Source organism: Amphibalanus amphitrite, unplaced genomic scaffold (assembly GCF_019059575.1).
Source record: "Amphibalanus amphitrite isolate SeventyFive unplaced genomic scaffold, NRLGWU_Aamphi_draft 000148F_arrow, whole genome shotgun sequence".
In the NCBI taxonomy this organism is placed as follows: Eukaryota; Metazoa; Arthropoda; class Thecostraca; order Balanomorpha; family Balanidae; genus Amphibalanus; species Amphibalanus amphitrite.
This window is the reverse complement of record NW_024881643.1, coordinates 456,325-474,624: the sequence shown is the minus strand read 5'-3', so window position 1 is coordinate 474,624 and position 18,300 is coordinate 456,325. Positions and strand designations below refer to the sequence as shown.

Genomic DNA, 18,300 nt, shown 5'->3' with positions numbered 1-18,300 from the left:
TGCGCCTATTGGTTCTCGAGTTATCGGCTGGGGGCGTTTAACGCCCCCCCCCCCCAGCAAACGGTGGGTGGCGAAATACCCCAGCAACTGCCGGGTTAATCCCCATTTGTGACCCTGCTGTCTGCTGTCCTATCCTACTGAGCGCGTATCTGGCCACACGTGACCCCTCTAACCCCTCTGACCACACGTGACCCCGTCTGACCCCGTCTGACCCCGCGGTCGGCAGGCGGCGCCGTGCCCCGGGACTGTGTCGACCACACGGCTGACGTGTTCCTGGCGATGAACCGGGCGAACGCGGGCGACCTGAGCCGCTGGCTGACCGCCGTCCTGGCCCAAGATGACTTCCCCACCCGACGAGTCAACGACGCAGACAAGAAGATCTTCATGAAACATGTGCTCCAGTGAGTGGACATTTGGCTTATCTGGCTGGGAGACAGGCTAACTGATTCGGGGTGCTGACCTCTGGTATGAGCATTCATTGCCAAAACAGTATGTGGGGCGCGTTTTTTGGTGTTTCATAATTTCACCCTTCGAACTGTAGTCTCCCCGACAGGAAGTCAGTCATGTTTTCGTTTTACATTTGTCGGAATCCCATTTTTGCTGCGCGAGCCAGTCGCGGCAATTCTTTGATATTCTCTTTTTATGAGCCACGTGAGGATTATCATTCCGTTGACTACATTACCGTGGTTATGACGTCCAGAGTGCCAGTGTTAATCCATGAGATGTTCGTCTGCTAATCCCTGAGATGTTGTCTGCTACTCGGCGAGATGTTGTCTGCTGATCTAAGAGATGTTCATTATGCTGTGTCCGGTATCTGACGCCTGGGTCTGTTCTCTGCCGCGCAGCAACCGCAGCAACATGACCTTCCTGCGCGGCAAGGTGGCCATATTCAGCCAGCAGTGCCGCGGCCTGTACGGGTCCGAGTACGCGGCGGCGACACTCAACACGGGCGACCCGCCCTCCGTCTGAGGCGGCGGGCGGTGGGAGACCCGCCCTCATAGCGCCCACGGAATGGCGGGTGCGAAGAGCCAAAACATCGCTGGGTAAGGTACAAGCTGGTCAAACCGGGCCAAACTGTGCGAGAGCTGCAGTTAACAGACCGATCTGAACTACCTACTTCACTGAGCACATATAAATCATCGTGTATAGGCAGTGCGCAGTGATAGGCCGAACAACGATCGGTGTTTAATGAACTCCTGTGTTTGGTCGGGATTTGTGGCAGCATGGTAGCCGTTACATTCTGAGGTTATATCCTCTCACTTCCTACGTTCGCTCTCTGCCGAGTGGTCGCGCTCGGTGGTAGGGTAGTGTCCGTATGCAGGGTAGCGTTCAAACTGAGCGGCTTTCACGATCTGATGGGCTTTTAGACCTCGTGGCTCGTGTGCCGGGCACAGCTCCTCTCGTCGCCGGAGGCTGTCGGTAGCGGATTCGCCCATGTCGCGTCTCGGGCCTGTCTGGGGACTGTGAAGTGCTGACTGTGTTCGGCGGGCGGCAATAGCCGGGTGTAGGGCGCCGCGTGTCGTCTGTAGTGCGCGGAACGCGCCGGCCCGCTCGCTGTATTCTGTGATATTATTTACAATGGCCAGAGGAGCGCGGTGCCACCGCGCCGCGCGGCACGTGGCTTTTCGTACGTTTTAGCGCTTTATTTGACGATGCGCCGTTCATTGATTTGTAAAATACACTGTCTGTCCGTGATGGTGCTGTTTTGTATTGAAAACTGGCGCTTTTAATGTTCCCTGCACATTCTAAGGCTTTATATATTTCTTTTTGTTTCTGTGTTGCAGAAATGAATTGAATATTGTATCATACCGTTTGATATGACTAAACGTTTGCAAGCTATTGTTGATTTGAATTATCCGCTAAGCCTGCAGGCTGCAACACAGTTGTATTCTTGCTGAGCATACGGACTAAGGAACTGTTATTCTTCTCTGGTGGGCGTCCTTATCATGCCACGTGGCTTAATCTGCCGTTAGTTTTATATTTAGAATACAGTGTGGTTAGGAATCTTGCTGACAAACATGTGGTCAGCAACGTCGGTCGTGTTGTGATGAGATGCTAATCGGATTAATCATACCTACCATGAGCAGAAAGAATACCTCAAGTGTTGTATCCTTGTAATCACAAGGTGCTCTGAGCAGCAGCTTTTCATAGCTGGGTTTGGTGTGCTGCAGTTATTGTTGGTCTGGAAAAAATGATAATCCATGAGACTGTTAACTATTTAATTATTTTAACTAATGATGCCTATTTTATTGTATTAACTAATCAACACATTTGTTTTTATTCCTACAAATTGAGCGCCAGTAAGGCATTAGCGAGGGAAATATATTTCATAACAAGCCACTTTTTGGTGTTGCGATGCCGAAAATACCCCGGTCACGATATTCCTCTGCGTAAAAATGCCACCGCTTTGTCATGCAGCGTAATGCCGCAAAGCACAGGAACCGTTGGCCTGCAGGTCTGCTAATTTTACCGAGATCAGCGCACGGCGCCTCGTTTGCGCGGCCCGCCCGGCATGCCGACATCATTCAAACGAGGCTGTTCCCATCGCGGCGAGCATGGCATCGCAGCGAACGACTCTCATAGTCGGCGCCTAACGGTCCTCCATCAGATACGGCCGACCGCAAGGAGCCTTATCCACGGCGAGAGCTCGACTCCGGTCCGGGCGACTCGTGAGTGGCCGCCTTCCCGGTCCTATTTTCACCATCTTAGTTCCACCGGTGAGCCTCAACATCCGTCTTATGCAACTTACCGGCCGCGTAACAAGGCGATTACGTCCGCGGCCGCCGCCTTATCTGCTGCACGTTTCCGCTGCGCGGCCGTGTAAACAGCGGCCCACTCATCCTGACATGAGCGTGAGGCGCGCGGTTACCTAAGCTCGCGACGGTATGATTCACCAGCTGTCGGACGTCAGTGAGCTGTCACTGTTGATTACGAGTCGCCCCCGCCCCCGCCCCGGGCCCGGGCAGACGTCAGCCCTGGGTCCGGGAGTCATCTCCTCTGGCGTGTGCAGAAGTTTACGGCCGTGACGGCACCGTCTCGTGACAGAATGAATCATGCCCCCATCCCCACCGTGCCCTTTCCGCGCCCCGTTAGCCAGTGACTGTGAAGTGTGAATGGTGGCCTGCCGGACACGTGCTCTACCAGGCACCACTCCGTCAATGGGCGGAAAGTGCCGAGCTAAAGCCTACCAAGTGTTCACGCGAGAGCTGTCTCACTCCGCGAAACGCGTTCATGAATGGCGCTGTTCATAATGTTTTATGAGTGCTCAGGTACCTACTTGCAGGTTTTCCTTGGCTTCAGATACACGAAAGAAATAGTAATAATAATAAGATAATTTCGAATGTCGCTTTAAGAAACCTGTATTTTTGGAGGCAAATCGATAATCGTCGATAATTTGTAACTTGCAGGACATCCTATTTTTGACCCACTGGTGGCCATGGGCCTCCTGATCCCGAATTACACGAATTGATCCAGCCCGTTTTCACCTATCCGTACCTATAATCTATGTATTGGAATGGAATATAACTATAAAACGCACCGATATGAGCAATTTGCAACTGCGGAAAATCACTTCCAGATAGCTGCTGCTGCAGATAACTTCCAGTTTGTGATCACCGGCCAGGTAACATTCATGTCCAAGTGTTATACCACGCTCCCTAAATGTGCACGTATATACATAGTTACATACACTATACATACCTTACATACAGGTCATTACGTGAGTGGGCCGAGGGCGAAAAAGAATTCTTTCGATCGTGTTACCACCGTCGGGCCCGGGCCGTGTCCGCGGTACATACCTTCTGATGTATGCATACTGTAGATACATACCGTGCTACGTGTGGCTTTGGGCGGAGGTTTGCTGACGATCTGATGGTTACACCGTGCGACTGAGTCACCCACCCACTCAGTCCGCTCGAACCTCCCCCCCCCCCTCCCCCACCCGTCCCATGCAGCGGAATGGGGTTCGAGCTGACACGATAGCCCATGTGAGTGCAGTGTCAACAAGCTGGCGTCACCCGGATGGTGCGGGGTGTGCAGATGACCCACCCAGCCCTGCATCATCCTACTGATCTAACCGGCAGATACGCTGTAAATATAATATGCACACTGTAGATACATACAGATGATATAGTACTGCATCTAATGGAGCATCGTCACGCCGCATATAGATGATACTTACCTACCTAACTAAAATGAATCTAAGTAATCTAGGTATGAGTCATGGGGACAGGGAACATTATACGCAAAAATAGATGGGTATGTAGTTAGGTATGTATGTATGTATACCTACAGCCAATCTTGAAAGTACCGCGCATCGGTGCAGTGGATCCATCAAGCGCGACTAATGGAGGACTGCTAAATTTGAGTCACCGACCCAATTGACCTGGGGGATGGATGAAGATGTCAATTGGTTCGGTGACTCAAATTTAGTGGCCTTTCCTCGGTCGGAATTGATGGATCCACCGCACCGATGCGCGATACTTTCAAGACTAACTATACTTACAATGTTCATTATCCATCACATTAACAGATTCGTCAAGTCTATCACATTGACAGGAACGAAAGCGACCCTGCTAACATGTTGTTTAAAGCTTTGTTAACCATGTGTCAGAAAGAAATGTATCATATTTTTACGGAACTTATTCTGGTAGAGGCTATACGTCCTTTATATGGAACAGGAACCTGAAGTCCGCTCGTCGGAACCCACTACCACTCTCCGGATACCGCCCGGACGTCGCCCGTCCCTCGTCTTTTAGAGTGTGTGTAAGATGTTCACGTTCGAAGTCGCTCAGGTGTCGCATGTGATCAGTGTCCGTCGCCGGTGGCCGGGCCCTGCCGTGTGATGTCCGCTGATGTCCCTGCAGGGCGTGTCGGCTTCACTTTCCGCGGCGGTTCCGCTCTGGATCAGAGTGGGCGCCGTCCGGTCTCCCCGCGGCACGGTTATATAACGGCGCCGGGGTATATTTGTGACCTGGTCTGTATGTGCGCCCAAGATCCGGCCACATCCGTCTCAACTATCGATCCGGATGTCTCGAGACTGCCCGCGGGGTTAGGTCACCACGTGCCCGGGACTTTGCCATGGCGCAATGTCGACTCGGCGGCACGGGCAGCACGTGGCCCGGTCGCGTGCGCTCATGGAAAGTCGGCGGTGTCGGTCGGGCATCACATTCCGCGGATACTGCGCAGCAGTACCCGGGATGACCCCTCCATATCGTACGAACTTGCCACACATTCACTGACGATGAAGTGCTTATTTTACAATATTACGTGACGTTATTGAAAAGTTGGAAGCCGGGCGGTGCAGGTTCAACTTGTCGGGCTGGTCCATTGGTGGATGCTTCCACATGTTCGCATGGCCAGACCTGCTGCACGTTATATAAGCACGGGTAAGACCAAGTCTGGTCTGCGGCTTATGATTCACCGGACCTGTTCTCAGCGGTTACATTATTGCCTGTTGGATTGTTACCGCGTAGGTACGACAATGTGTCACATTCCAGAATGTGTTCAGCTGGGCCGTGCATGTCGGGCTCCACGTCCACTGGGCTTCCCGATATACAACACTCGCTGCCTTTTACTCTGAGGATGATCCTTTGCTGCTTAAATCACGTTTTTCTCTGCAGCTCTGTGTGTTGTGCTGAACAGAGAGCAAAGGAGAGTGAAATTATATATGTGTGCATGAGCTTTGAAGCTACAACATCTATATGCTACACCTATTTGTGCATGATTTGTGCGGTACAGTAGCGGCGGAACACCTTCAATTGGGGGGGGGGGGGCACTGCCGACTTTTGGTCCCATTTTTTCCATGCAACGCCCAAGGGCTAATGTTAAAATGCCAAAATCAAAGGGGGGGCACGGTGCCCCGGTGCCCTCCTCGTTCCGCCGCCTATAATTAATGTATGCGTGCATGGTGCCCGAATAACTTCCACCAGAAGCCTCGTCCGCCGGCGGTTTAGACTGTGCCGCAGTGCGCCGCCGCCCGCCGGGATGCTGCACTCTGCAGTGAGTGCTCCGGCCGGTTCGTCCCGCCGCCGGCGCTGCACTGGCGTCAATGACCGGGCTGGGCGCTGGCCACCGCCGACCCGGCAGACTGCAGACTCTGCCAGCAGTGCCAGTCACCGGGCCAGGCAGGGAGCGCGTGAGACGGGCACACAGAGGGCAGAGCTCGAGATAGAAATGTAGGCGGAGGAGTCAGCCGGCTGGGGACGAAGATGGCGAAACAAGCTGACGAAGACGGCAAAACAAGCCTATGATGACAGTTATACCTGTGGACGGATAACACTTAACCAGCAAACGGACGAGCAAGCGACGAGACCAGTTGCCAACAGCAGAAATTTCTAGAGCGCAGGCAAAACCGAAAATTTATGAGGCGGAGAAGAAGGACCAATGGGAGATGGACGAGGTCAAGTCGAGATCCAGCTGCTCGAAAGGATCAGGTGAGCTATTGTGTCGCACATGATACATGTTCGAGTACGTGGCTAATAAGGTGCAGTTTGACGAGCTGCAATGAAGTTGCGTTTCAGTTTTAGGGTCAACCTGCTGTAGCAAACAGAAAGAAATTGCTTAGAAATGCATGCCAGTGCGCTTAAGCTCAATTGTATGCAGGGGGAAAGTGGGGTAAGACGGGCACCTTAACTTTGGAGCCATTTTTCGGCCGGTTAGAAGCATCATAGAAACGGGAAACTGAGTGAAAACATTTTTTAGACGTTTTACTTCCATTTGCCAGAAGATGAGACTTAGACCTGATTCAACAAATAAACTGCAGCTATTTTTGCAAAACCTTGCAAAACCCCGTCTTAGCCCACCCCATGGGGTAAGACGGTCACATGGGTATGGCAAGACGGCCAGCTTCCTTCACCGACCAGCACAGCTCGCAACAAATGCCCGCGATTAGCCGCATTGATACAGTCGCTTGTTGGTCTCAAGTGCTTCGGAAATGGCAGTATACGAGATTCGTGCAGAAGGCGTATGCTCGTATATAAGCCCTTGTTCAGAAGCCATGTATAGAACCGTTTTTCACATTCATTATTCAAGAATAAACTGTGCCGGAGGAATATTGCTAACATGTCTGTGAGTATCGGAATCGAACATATTCTTATTAGAAATGCTTCTTTCAGGTGCTTCTTTCAGGCTCTGATAATATACAAAACAGGCATATAAGCAATTAGTGCAGCCCTAGCTGATAGCTACTAAGAGATACACTGAACCTAATTTGACCAAATCTGCACCTAATCTGCACCGAATGTGCACCGAATGTGTACCAGATGGCCGTCGTGAAAACGGCTATTATGTATTGTATATGCATGTCATTTGAGGCGAAACCAGCACACCAGGCTGAGCTTCACTGTATTCGGAGTTAGTGTCATTCTTACATGGTTCGTGTTGAAAACAGAGAGCTAAAATGTGTAACCGTTAGCTGAAACCTCTTGAGGTGTTCCGTTGCAGCACGTGCAAAGTCCATTAGTCGCCAGGTGCGGCTCATTGCGGTGCCGTTATCCTGGAGAGATTTTCAGCCGTTATGTTTACTTTTTAATGCTCTAGTTTATCCCGGTTCAATTGATTCCCACACCTGGCAGGCGAATAAGCTCGGTGTGCAATTCATAAAACGGTCTAAATTACTTTTTTTTGCACGCCGCTTGATCTTAAAGCATTTATTTCCCTTCCTCATTGGGATGCACGCGATGCCAATCATCAGTTTAACGGTCCAATATGCTGAGTTAACGGGGGCAGATTTGAGCAAAAACAACCAAACCTACTCAGTTGTACCCATACTGTCACCCATACCCTACTATCACATATGCTTTGCACTTTCGTGTGCTTCCCCCGCGTTTGCAGATTCTCTGTTGTGTGGCTGCAGCCTGGCGGCAGGCCGTTCTCGGCCGTTCCGGCGACTGGCCGTGCTCTCGGCCGCCGTGCTCTGGTCTCTGGGCGTGCTCGTGGTCGTGCTGCGCCGTCCCGACTCGTTGGACGTGCTCCTTCGCCCCGCCGCCACAACCATCAACGTCATACCCGCCTGCAAGTAAGCATCAGAGTTTTATTGCTTCCGTAATGAGCTAAGAAATGGTTGCGTCTAAAAATAACCGAAAGCTTCCCTACGATACGTAGCAATGCAGATCACTACCGTTCAAAACGCAGATTGCATATCCAAACGCAAAACTGTGTGGCATTTCTACTCTCAACATATAAACACCAGTATAACGCCTTTTGGGGCGACTAACGGAGCGAGCGAGAGGGTGGGCCTTGCACGTGCAAAATTGCGAGGGGGTACCTCCAACTGACTTGTGCACGGCACCCTACTAACTGGTCTCTAGCGATGTGCCAAATTTGGGCACAATCGGCCCAGCCGTTCTTGAGATCTGGAAGCGGCACCCTGCACGTGCGCACGTGCAAAATGGGTCCCAACTGACTTGTGCACGGCACCCTACTAACCGGTCCCTAACCGTGTACCAAATTTGAGCGCAATCGGTCCAGCCGTTCCCGAGATCTGGAAACGACCCCTGCACGTGCGCACGTGCAGCAGCACCCCAACTCTGGCACATGTATATGCAGTGCCTAGTGGGTGCCTACCTACATGCCAACTTTCAGCGCAATCGGCCAAGTAGTTACCGAGATATTGCAACAATTACAAAACTGACCCCTCTTCGTTTTGCACGTGGCACGTGCATAAGGGGTCACCCACATGCATCGGGAATAGTCCAATACTTGGTAGAAGGAATGAAGCTACCCTACAAAAATTACCGCGTGTAAATCGGTCAAGTGGTTGCTGAGATATAAGCCTCGCAAAAGCGTGACCACGGCCGGCCGGCCGGCCGGCCGGCCGCTCATACTCAGAAATTTCCGTTAATCTAAGGAAAGACTAACGCTCGCTTCGCTCGCTCCGTAATTACACTCGTCACATGTCATTTAAACAACTCATACCTATAGGTACAATTGTTCAATGCATGCATTTCGTTGGGCTGTGCACGAAGCTTGGCGGTGAAATGTAGTCCCTAGTACTAGTTTTTATTTAATTTGGTGATGATGATCATAAGCTGATGATTATAATTATTTAGAAGTCGCACATTTGTCTGAACTTGATTCTTCCCCGGTACTTTGGTGTTCCATCTCCCCTGATGAGTCGAAAATATGCCATCCTCCTGTCATTGGCCCCTGCCGATAACAATCCTCGATCCACCCCTGCCCCCGGCCCCCATCCCCCCCATCCAGCCCCTCCCTCTCGCTGTCTGTAGGCGTCCGCCCGTTCCCCGTTTCATCTCCCCGCCCGTAAACACATGGTACGCGCCTCTTGATTGGTGGACTGCACCGTGGTGTGATGTCCGATGACCTATCCGGTGACGCTGGAAATGGTGCGAGATTGTGCAATATGTGATTCGGTGCATACCGGTCGAAACTCGAAGACTGTTCTGGACGCCCCAAGGTCGCTCAGTGCTCAGTGGGCAGTGCCGCGCGCGGAAGCGGTCGGTGCGAAGCGTCTGTGCTCACGCGGGTGGTATCTGTGCTGCTGCAGCCTGCAAGGGACCGGCGTAACGTGCGTCATGAAGTGCCAAACAAAGTGCCGTGCACTCAAAGAAGACAACCGGGTGTATGTCGAGCTACTTATAAGCATGCTCTTCGGAGCTGGATTTGGCATACTTATTGCCATGAACTTGAAGGACAGCCAGACCAATTTTGAAGAACATTACTGTCAGGCTAATAATCTGCAGAAGGCAGGACTGGACGTGGTACACGAAAACTTCACGAATCCTTGTCAGTCGTCAATCGTGCTCGATTTCACGATTGACGATATGAAATATCCCCTGCTGGGAACGTTGGGAACGCAAGCCACCCTGGGCCTGCTTCTGTTCCTAACCGGTGCGCTCGCCCTGGCTGGCACTCGCCTGACTAAGGCCGCGCTCATGTGGCCTTGGCTGGTAAACCAGGGTCTCTGGGTGATCTGTCTCACCATCGAGATGATCATTCTAGGACGATTCGGGCTCCACAACTACGCTTGGATATTGCTCCCGTTTGCTATTATCGGCGTCCTTTGTCTGGCGGATGTCGGCCGCTTCACGCGAAACATCCCCATGGAAGCCGGAGGAGACCTCCGGAGCGGTGACGTCATCATGACGTCACCAATAGCAGTGGGAGCATTAGGCGGTGCGTATCGCTCTGTGACCTGTTATCTAGACAATAATGAATAAAGTCTAGAAATACTTTTAATCAACCATAAGCTCAGTATATATATGTTAACATGTGTTGCCTGGACGCGCCCCTGTTTGCCTGGTGCCTGGGCGCGCCCCTGTTTGCCTGGGGCATCTGGCCGGCCAGGGTCGGCCGGCCGGGTGCTCTCGACTGAAATACAGTTGCCCGTTGGTCTCGGAACGGAGCGTTTGACGTAACATGGTGGCAGCGGTGGGATGAACAAACTATCATATCTTGGGCATCAGATTTCCCCAGATGGCGATCGATCCGGAACGGATCCGCTGTATCGCAGAGCTGCAGCCTCCATCCTCCGTGAAAGAGGCAAAACGTCTTTACGGATTCTTTGCGTGGTTCCGGAAATTTATTCCACAGTTTTCCACTATTTTAGCCCCATTAGTAACGTTGGCAAACGCAGACGCATTCTTTTAGGATGGAGATTTAGATGAGTCGTTTAGTTGTCTAAGAGACGAACTTCTTTCAAATCGTGTGCTGGCCTACCCCACCCGTGGAAATAACGATAGGTTTATTTTGTATACTGATAGTAGCACTGTAGGTTCCGGTCAAATTCTATGTCAAGTCCAAAACGGCGTAGATAAGGTGATAGCATTCAACGGCAGCAAGTACAATATTGAGCCAGTCGAAATGGACCATTTACGAGCTTGAGGTATTTAGTTTTATCACGGGGCTAAAAAAAGTTCTACAAGTACCTGGATGGAGCGGAATTTACGTGGGTTTGTGACTGTCGCAGCGCCCTTAAGATACTGAGTAATACCGACGAGGGAAACACCCGTATCGTGCGATGGCGTGTGCTTGCGAGTCATTTTAAATTCACCATGGAGCACCGCGCAGCGAAAGACATGCAGCACGTAGATATGATTTCCAGAATCCCTGAGAGGGAAACTGATGCACGAGCTGAGGCGGCCGGCGCGCAATCTGAGACGGCCGGCGGGACGGTCGACGCGCGAGCTGAGGCGGCCGGCGCGCGATCTGAGACGGCCGGCGGGACGGTCGGGGCGAGAGCTGGGGCGGCCGCAGCACGAGCCGGGACGGTGGACACGGGGGCCGGGGCAGCCTGCGCGCAGCTCTCTGCCGATGCAGTCGTCGGCACGCCTGGCGGTGGGGCCGGCACCCGGGGTGGCGTGGCCGAACGCACTGATAAGGATCATGTCGTAAATGCGCTTGCTAGCCAGAGTGAAATAATCTGGTACCAGAAGCATGACAAAACATGTCGGGCTCTCGTTCACCGACTCAAACACCAGAAGTGGCCAAAGTTATGCCCTCCCGCGTTGAAGAAGGAAAAGGTTGAACATTTCTTTTTGCGTGACGGCATTCTCTGCCGTCAGGTTGGCTCAGACGCTCCCGTAACCATAGTCTGGCCTCAGGCGAAAAGGTTTGAACTCATGTACCGGAACCACGACGTCTCACACCATGCCCACTGTGGATACGAGAAGATGCATGAGAAGCTGTCACGCGCGATTTTGTATCCGGGTTTAGGACGTGTTGTAAAAATTACGTGGACAGCTGTCAGCGGTGCAGCGCCGGGAAAGATGACAGGGGACCGCCGGTACCCCCGCTGGTGGCTCAGTCGGCAGCGGCGCCGGGAGAAGTTTTGGTTGTAGGTATCGTCCACATACCAGCCAGCCGAGTGTCGGGGAGAACGCTGGTGTTGACTTGCGTTGACAGGTTTACGGGTTTCCTCACGCATTACCCTTTGGACACCGGCATAACTGATGGCATTGTAGATGCTCTCAGTACGCAGTTCTTGACGTTTGGGCCGCCAAAGAGTTTGGAGACCGACGCTGGTTCGAATTTCAAGAGTCAGAAGCTAGTTGATTTTTGTAAGTTTTGGGGTGTTACGATCCGTCACGCGGTAGGAGGCCATCAGATGAGGGTATTGGCAAAGTAGAACGTAGGCACCGAGATATAAAACGCAGGCTCCGTGCTCTCTCGGACAGCTTTGGCACGGACTGGGAAAGTCACCTGCCGAGCATCATGTTTTCATTGCAATGAAGTATCCTCAACTCACGATTATTCGCCATATTTCTTGTTTTTCATGAGACACATGAATTCGCCCCTGTCCGATATGATCACTCGCCCGGTTTCGCTGTATTCCGATGATTTCGTTCAGGAGAGAATGCGCACAGTGGCACAAACGTTAAAGACGGCTCACGACTCGGTTGATGCATCTCAGAGGACACAAAAGAAACACTATGATACGAGACACCATGCTAAGATGACGATTTTGAAGCCAGGGGATCAGGTCCGAGTGAGAAATGTTCGATTTCGTCCCGGTGAGAGTGAGCGTGATGGCGACGGACTTTAGAGTGTCGGTGAGCGACTTCCCGTTTTACGATGGGTCGGCGCGCCCTTCTGATTTCATGCGACAGTGCCGCCGGCTGGCCAAACTGGGAGGAGTGACTGACGACAAACTCTGTGAGATAGTCGTGGCTCGTTGCAAAGGCCTCGCCTTAGAAGTCGTCAACGCCATCGAAGACTTCGACGGCCCACTGTCGTTGGATAAAATTCAAAAGGCGCTCACGGCTCGCTTTGAGAGTGGGGCTACTACTGCCCAACAGGCCGCCGAGGCTCTCTCCTCGCTCGTCAAGGGAGCTGACACGGCGGCGGACTATGGTCTGAATGTTCAGCAGTTGGTTCGGAAGGCATGCCCGGAGTTTTTCGGCGACGATGGTCAGGTGAAGAAGATCTGTGTTCCAGCGCACGGCGCCGCGCTCTATCGTCATTTCCTCATCGGGATATCAGATCAGGAGAAGCGGCTACTATCACGACTGAAGGCCAACACGTTCGAGGCCTGTGTCTCCGAGCTCACACGCGAAGAAGCTCTGCCTGCTGACCGGGCGTCGGAGGCTGTCACGTCAGTCAAACGCTCCGTTCCGAGACCAACGGGCAACTGTAGGGGAGAGTGGGGCACATTCGTGCAAAAAATGGATAAACCCATATATCTGTTCTTTGGTTAGTGCAATGGCAAAATTGTTGATTGTAGTATGGAAAGGAACTATTGCAGATAGTTTTCCTCTTTAAAAGTTATCCTATAAAATTATTGCTTCCATTAGAAAAATTACTTTTATTAACTCTGAACATTTGCACGAAACTGCCCCACCTATGGGGCACATTCGTTCAAGAGATGGGGCACTTCCGTTCACCCGGCAAAATTCGAGAAATTACCGGGCATTACCAGAAATTTACCAAAGGAAATTGGCAGGGGGTCATTTCACTTGATTCCTTTCGACAAGAATGCATTGCACAACAAATGTAGAAAGAATGGGCTGGCCAACAAGAATGTGCCAACTGCCGGCCTCCGTGACCTCGCCAAGTTCGCGTGAATTGCTCGTCACGACGTCGCAAGCAGTCGAGACTGAGTCAGGCGAGCGTCATTAGAGAAACCTACTACAGATAAAGTCATAAATCGCAAAAACTAAAAAAAAAAAATATGCACGAATGTGCCCCCAGGCAGTGCGTACACGAACCTGCCCCACAACATTATTAGTAATATATTTCAAAATTTCTTTTTGAAAAAAATGACACTTTTTCAACAAACAAGTTTGCAGCAGTTCCGTGAATAGAGTGGGCTTCTTCACCCCCAATTTTGAAAAGCTGAACCACATTTCCGAGTCAGGATCACGAAAATGGATGATATGAGAAAAGTTTGGAAAGCTCACGAATATTACAAATTTGCGTTTTTATCAAGCATGACAGCAGGTACAGTGTTGTCTTCTACCGTGAACGAAGGGCGGCAATGATAGACATATTTCCATAATTTACCTTGAGCTCGTGCAGTCACTCGTGTTCCCATAAACTGCTGAAAACGAATGTGCCCCATGCACGAATGTGCCCCACTCTCCCCTATTTCAGTCGAGAGCACCCGGCCGGCCGACCCTGGCCGGTCAGATGCCCCAGGCAAACAGGGGCGCGCCCAGGCACCAGGCAAACAGGGGCGCGTCCAGGCAACACAGGTTAACAATATACCCAAACCCATATATAACCGCTAACCAGTAGCAGCCTTTTCTAATGGTCACAGATTTACCGTTTAATATTTGTGTGGTGTGCTGTTTGTGTCTTGTCTTAGCAATGCACAGTGACTATGTGTGATTGTAGTTACCTTCACCGTATACACTTGCAATCTGCACGTGCTAATCGTAAATTATCGTGGTACAGTGAACCCGCGCCCTGATGGGGGGGCCATTTTGGCCCCCCCCCTGTGGTTTTTCTTAAATAGCGAGAACACGGCGGCGCGAAGCGCCGCCAAATTTTGGGTACCTTACCGGGCATCAATTTGACACCTTCACACCAATTTTCAAGTCACAGGTCACCTCAGGTCAGAAGTTATTGAGGTCAAACTGAGGTCATGTTCGAGTAAAAATGAGCAAAAAACATGACAGCTTGAAACGCTCACCAATTCTACAGTTAACAAGCAATTTTAAAGTTCTTTATGTGGTTGTGTAGAGAAAAGACGGTGCTACAAAACTGCTATCTCGGATTTTCGAAATTTTGGGATTTTTACCCCCAAAAATAAAAAATTGATTGTTTTTAGAAAAACTAAAAAAAAAAATCCAATTTTTTTCGAATTTCGAAAAACCGGAAGACATGTGATAGTCCTTGCGCTCTTCGATATACATACCAAATTTTAGATCGATACCTCTTTTTTTGGCCAAGTTATAGCGAAAAAAACTGTTAAAAATTGTTGACATCAAATTTTTGAACTCAATTTTGAGCAATTCTAGACCTCGCACCGCAAAACGGAGACCACCAATGAATTCCCCGTGACGAGCTGCATCGAATCGATACCCATTTTATGCAAAATTATCAACTTTGAAATTTGACCTAATTTGACCTGACCTTGACCTGACCTTGACCTGATCTTGACCAAAACGTGACCTAGGCCGGCCCAAAAGTCTGCCTGACCCACATTATCGCATTTGTCATGTAAAATGGACCATAAAACATGTATCACACGACACTTTCATATTGAGACCCCCCAGTGACCTGACCTCTGTGACCTGACCTGGTATCAGTGGCCTCAAATAGCAAAATATGGGTTTGAAGAACATTTCCCCATCGATGATTTTCAATGAAATGCATTTTACTCGATTTTACAACGCATTTCTTGAAATGCCTGTAAAGTGTAAACGGTGAAAATTCGACCTTTGACCTGACCTGTGACGTCATCGGTTTCACCGAGGTCAATGAAATTGGGTCACAAGGTAGTTCCCCGTTGGGGCTATCCAACGCCGTTTACCGCTTGTCGCTATGTTGCGTGGTTCTCGAGATCTTAGGGAGGGGGCCAAAATGCCCCCCCCCCCCCATCAGACCGTCGGCAGACCCCATCAGGGCGCGGGTTAACACATATTCCCTATGCTTGAATATATTGTACAAGGAATGAGCATTGCACATCATAATAGTACTTCTTGCTCCTGCATTATCTAATTTTCCACCACACATGTCCTTAATTTAGCTTCCTCATTCTGTCAGCCGCTGCGCTGACTGACGTTTCGGATGATATCCCTGACCCGTATAGGTATATATACTCGTAAGTCGTACGGATATAGGACACCAGCAGTTTTTCATTGGATTTACCCAACACGTTCCTTGTGTAATATATGGTGGCGGTGCACGTATCCAAGCTTTACGTGTGTTCCTCGTGGCACGGTTGCATATCGCATCCCTTACACTAGCTAAGTGTTCTGCATTCTGCACACACCGGTCAAGCGGGTTGTTTTTCACGTCCAACACTGCTGACGCAATATTTAGTCAGGCGGATACCACTGCAGGCTGCTGGTGCAATGTCCAAGTGAGAAATTTCAGAGTCGGCTATTGTGACAGCATAAGCCGAACCCACATGTCACATTGCGTCAGAAAGCCAAGCTGAAAATGCCTTTCGTGCATGGCCCGTGAATGTTTTTGTGTTCGTTATAAAGTCCATGAGCAGATCCTATGTTAGGTAGCAAAATGCCAGAACGATACACTTCAATTTATACAAGAACGCATCGGTAAATCTCTCACGGAACATGTTACAGCACCGCACCATGTCACAAATGTGGCCGGTTTTCCTCAAAGGGCGGACTTAGCACGCTCTGTGGTTGGTTTTGCCTCCGAGTGCCGGTTACACGCGCTCGGTGGCCGGCTAATTGCCTCTAACACCGCTCTGACACCCGTTTTGCCTTGTCCGCAGTCTGAGTGCCAGCGACACTGCTGTGCTGTTCGATGAGCGCGACCTGGCCATGTTCCGGTTCGTGTTTGACTGGCTGGAGACGCCGACGGCCCGGTGTGACGACCTGCGCGTCTTCGGCGACAAGCTGGTCTGCTTCGACGCGCCGACGACGCTCAGCTCGTCGGACGCCTGTCTGGTGTATTCGTTCGGTCTGAGCGGCGATTGGGCGTTCGAGCGCGACATGGCCGCGCTCGGCTGCGAGGTGCTGGCGTTCGACCCGTTGGCCGAGCGGCGCCAGGACGCCATCACGCTGGGCGTCCGGTTCCGGCCCGAGGGCCTGCTCCACCAGAGCGGCATCCTGGGCGGCAAGCAGATGCTGACGCTGGACGCGGCGGCGCTGTCGGGCCACCAGGAGATCCCGGTGCAGTACCTGGCCGTGGACGTATCGGCGCGCGGCGAGTACGGCCTGCTGCAGCAGCAGATCACGGACCGCTACCGCGGCGAGTTTGTGCTGCACCTGGTGGAGCAGCTCTGGATGGAGGTGCACTTGCCCAGCTCAGTCACCCAGCTCCCCGACATCCTGGCCGTGGACACGCTGGAGCGCGCCTTCCAGGACCTCGGCCTGATGGGCTTCCGACTGGTCTACTCCGCGCCGGACCTGAGTGAGTCGGCCGAGCTCTACTCGTACCCGGGCGTCGACAGACCCGTCTACCTCGTGCACCACGTGCTGCTCGTGAGGATGGGCCCCGACATCTGGTCTCGTCGCAACCGTGCTCAGCTCAGCCGGCTAGAGAAGAGATATGGCTAGTCAGAGCCGCCCGTTCAGGTTGTTGCAGGCTGAGACGGTGGACGAGGGGCGCGTGGGTACTTTGAATCGAGTTGTACACATAGTGATGACTTTAATTAAGATAAGCGTGAGGCATCCGCGCCGTTCGCGATGTCTCTGTGTCAATGACACTCAGTCATTTTGTGGTAAGTGTGTGCGTGAACTGAGCATGTTACGTCAAGTGGTATAGAATTAAGAGACAGTTTGACGAATACCAGATAATGTCAGTTGACGAAATATTTGTCGATAGGACGTTCCACGAACTTTTTGGCAGGGTCATGCCTGAAAAAAAACATTGGACAGATCAAACCACCATTGATACACCGTTTTTTTTTTTCGCATATCATGAACTGCCATGATGACGATACAGTTTCTCTGTTCAACTTTTCTCAGCCGGGCTGTGTCTCAAACATAGTGGATGCCCCGATGCCCCCGCTGACTCACGGGTTGTGCTGTGGCTTCGGTAGCTTGGTTCATTGATATATTGCGTAACGTACATATGTTGTGGTCTTATTAGCCCTCTAACCTTATTCCTCCGCTGGTTGAGATCGCCTGTTGAATGTGTTACATACAACGTTCCGACTTTGTGTCACTTTTACATGAGCAGAACAAATGCACCTCCAAACGGTTTTGCAGCCGATGCCAAACACAAAATCGGCATTTGTACATACTGCACAGTTCACGTGCAGATGCACGGGCAGCTGCGGCTGCAAGTGGGTGTGAGCGGTCTCACTGGATCCAGCGGCCGATAGGTGGTGAGCCGGTGCCAGCAGGCCATGACAGGCGCTGTCAGAGGGGACAGTCGCTGCCCCACCTGCCGGCCGCCTGTCACCCTGACAGGCCCCGGGTGACCCGAGGCCAGTAATTGCGTCAGTACAGACAATATGCCGCGTCATGCTGAATAAACACGTTTGAAAGGGGATGCATTTGAAACCGTGACCATGGAAGGCACGTGCATGCATATGTATAAGGAGTTGATCCGAGATTTCGTGCAGATGTCTCGAGAAGCATTTTGGTTTAAATGATTTTGCATTTTGCAGTCGGTTGCCTTGCTAGCACACTGGTGAACAGTTATGATCAGATACTATATACATAGCATCGACATTAGCATCTCACACGCGGGCGCTCT

The 18,300-nt window shown here is 51.4% G+C and overlaps 2 protein-coding genes across 2 annotated transcripts in view; both read left to right on the top strand.

Moving 5' to 3' along the window:
* LOC122382836 (importin-13-like) overlaps positions 1–1,695 on the top strand; it is a 40,145-nt gene extending 38,450 nt beyond the window's left edge. The window contains exons 18-19 of the mRNA XM_043368682.1: positions 227–401; positions 846–1,695. Coding sequence (XP_043224617.1) covers positions 227–401; positions 846–969 — 299 coding nt within the window. The 3' untranslated portion in view covers positions 970–1,695. The remainder of the gene's footprint in view (positions 1–226; positions 402–845) is intronic.
* Positions 1,696–6,016: 4,321 nt separating this feature from the next.
* Positions 6,017–17,507, top strand: LOC122382835. The gene is made up of 3 exons (XM_043368681.1): positions 6,017–6,434; positions 7,834–8,017; positions 16,367–17,507. Exons 1-3 carry the CDS (start codon positions 6,392–6,394, stop codon positions 17,151–17,153), a joined length of 1,014 nt encoding a protein of 337 aa, XP_043224616.1. The 5' UTR covers positions 6,017–6,391; the 3' UTR covers positions 17,154–17,507.
* The last annotated feature ends 793 nt before the right edge of the window (positions 17,508–18,300 follow it).

Excerpts from the sequence above, each read along its gene's own strand:
- LOC122382835 (XM_043368681.1), top strand. The coding sequence starts at position 6,392 with ATGGACGAGGTCAAGTCGAGATCCAGCTGCTCGAAAGGATCAG. Across the intron at positions 6,435-7,833 it reads CAGCTGCTCGAAAGGATCAG|ATTCTCTGTTGTGTGGCTGC; the intron begins GTGAGCTATTGT and ends CCGCGTTTGCAG. Across the intron at positions 8,018-16,366 it reads AACGTCATACCCGCCTGCAA|TCTGAGTGCCAGCGACACTG; the intron begins GTAAGCATCAGA and ends CCTTGTCCGCAG.